The sequence below is a fragment of the Canis lupus genome, chromosome 7 (assembly GCF_011100685.1).
Source record: "Canis lupus familiaris isolate Mischka breed German Shepherd chromosome 7, alternate assembly UU_Cfam_GSD_1.0, whole genome shotgun sequence".
Lineage (NCBI taxonomy): Eukaryota > Metazoa > Chordata > Mammalia > Carnivora > Canidae > Canis > Canis lupus.
Window position 1 is genome coordinate 25,928,127 of NC_049228.1, and position 2,274 is coordinate 25,930,400.

General features: G+C 41.1%; 1 protein-coding gene across 1 annotated transcript; it reads right to left on the reverse strand.

Moving 5' to 3' along the window:
* Positions 1-914: 914 nt before the first annotated feature.
* On the reverse strand, positions 915-1,573 carry LOC100856126 (U1 small nuclear ribonucleoprotein C-like). The gene has a single exon (XM_038541773.1). It carries the CDS (start codon positions 1,547-1,549, stop codon positions 1,070-1,072), a length of 480 nt encoding a protein of 159 aa, XP_038397701.1. The 5' UTR covers positions 1,550-1,573; the 3' UTR covers positions 915-1,069.
* Positions 1,574-2,274: the final 701 nt, after the last annotated feature.

Genomic DNA, 2,274 nt, shown 5'->3' on the forward strand with positions numbered 1-2,274 from the left:
TGTAGTCAGTAACCCAAGAATGGAAATAGTCATGTAGTGGTTTATTACCCAAAATGTCTTCTTGTACTTTTAGAGGAAGAGGACTTGGGCTACCAGCTATCTACCACCTTTGTAAAATTTGTCCAGTGGCCAGGAATCTGAGGAAGAAACTCAGCATATTTTGGATATAGTCTCCAATTCTTATAGCAAAGCCTTCCATATTACTTACTCTGTTCTTGGTCTTCAAATTTGGGCTGCTAAATCTTGAAAATTTAGAAATACACTTCTGTGAGTAGCATCCAGCTGACATGGCACCTGATACCACAAATACCTTTAAGAGATCCAGGCTGTAGATCCCAGAATGTAAAATGCATACTAAGTACTACCGAGCTTACAAATTCTGTGTGCCTTCCACCTTGTTTTTGACCTCCCATGAACCCACATCTCTCACCTATTGTCTACTCCCTTGCTCTTCCCTGGGCCAAAGCCCAGAGATTTTTGTTTTGTGACAGAAACTACCAAGCTTGTTGACTTTGCCCTTTTCTTGTGCTAAGTTTCAGTTTGAATGTCTTCTCTGGACACAGAGATTTTAGTCTAAGCTTACTAACTACCTTTGTTATGTAACCTAGAGTTTAGTCCAGATTGGTAGCTGATACACCTTAGCTACTATTTCAACAGTTGTAGAGTTCTGAGGAAGCTCCTGGTAGAAGTGGATGAAGTGATTTGTGCCAAACCACATCCTTCCTCTGTTTAGATTACAGTGTAAGCTGATGACAAAATTATTTTGGATGCTTTCTTTTAAGAAATCTTGACACTTGCCACAAAAAGCAAAGCCAAATGTTTTTTTTTTTTTAATATATATAACTAAAATAGTTGACAATTTTATTTTCACATTTCACAATACAAATGAAAATTGCCTTTTTTTTTTGTCCCACTACTCCCCTGCAAAAACTATTCTCTCTTTGATAGGAAGGGGAAGCAAGTCTTCCTTGTCATGCTGTTAGAAAACACCCAGAGTCACAGCACCATGATCTCCTGGTGAAGTAGAACAAGTAATATAAAATGAATATAAAGAGGTTCCTGTCTCTCCTTATCTGTCTGGTCGAGTCATTCCTGGCCAAGTGGGCAGCATCATGGGACAAGCAGGAGGTCTCATCATTGGGGGCCCAGGCATCATTGGCATATGGCCTCCCATAGGTGGCTTCATTCCAGGAGCAGGTCCCACTGGCATCATTCCAGGAGGAGGAGGGCCCATCATTGGCATCATGGGAGGGCCCCCCATATGGGGGGCTGGCATTATACCAGGGCGAGGAGGACCCGGGAGACTGGGGGGAGGTGGGATCATTGTCCCTGCAGGAGGAGGAGCAGAGAATGGAGTAGGAGGTATCTTTCCTTGTTGAAATGCAGTGGTTGTTTTGTCGATCAGGCTCTGAGCTTGCTCTTCCATCCATTTCTGATAGTAGTCTTTCACATTCTCTTTGTGTTTCCTACCACTGCAGTGTGTCTTTCTCACAGATGGAGAGTCATGGGTGAGGTATGTGTCGCAGTAGTCACAATAAAACTTAGGCATGTTGCTCTGTAGGCCGTTGGCAACTCCATCCCCAAAGCCAAATGTTTTCAAAGATTTGATTTCCTCTCTACCTACATATGTGGTACTCATAAAATAAAGGGCACCTGCCTTTAAAATGTGAACTCTGGTGTTTGCAAGTCATATAAAGTTTAGAGTGCTAGGTCAAGTAGGGCTATGTCTGTAGTAGTCATTCATTAAATATTTCTTGGCAGAATATATTTTCCCACTACTCTGGCCATTTTTCTCCTATTGTTGCATTCATTCAATCACTCAATTATTCATCATTTATTGAGTTCTTGCTATACGACAGGGACTGTTCTAGGTGTAGGAAATATATCAGGAAACAAAAGAGACAAAAATCCTGGCTTCATGGAGTTTTCATCTCTTACTGTAGTGGGAGTGAAACAATAAATATTGGCGTATCATATACTACTATAAATGGTTATAATCAATATAGAGAAACAAAGTAGGAGAAGGAAATAAGGAGGTTGGAGTCAGGGGAGCAGTTGAATTCAACAGGGCACTTGTTCTGACATAAAAGACAGAGAAAGAATGTAGGAAGAAAACAAGGGATGTGTGGTTTTGAGATCAAGAGGATGAGATAAGAACTAAGAAGTGATTTGCCAATATGGAGGCCATTTGTTACCTTGACAACAGCAGTTCCACTGGACTGATGTATATAAAAGCCTGATTAGAGTTATGTAAGCAGTAATGGGACACTTAGG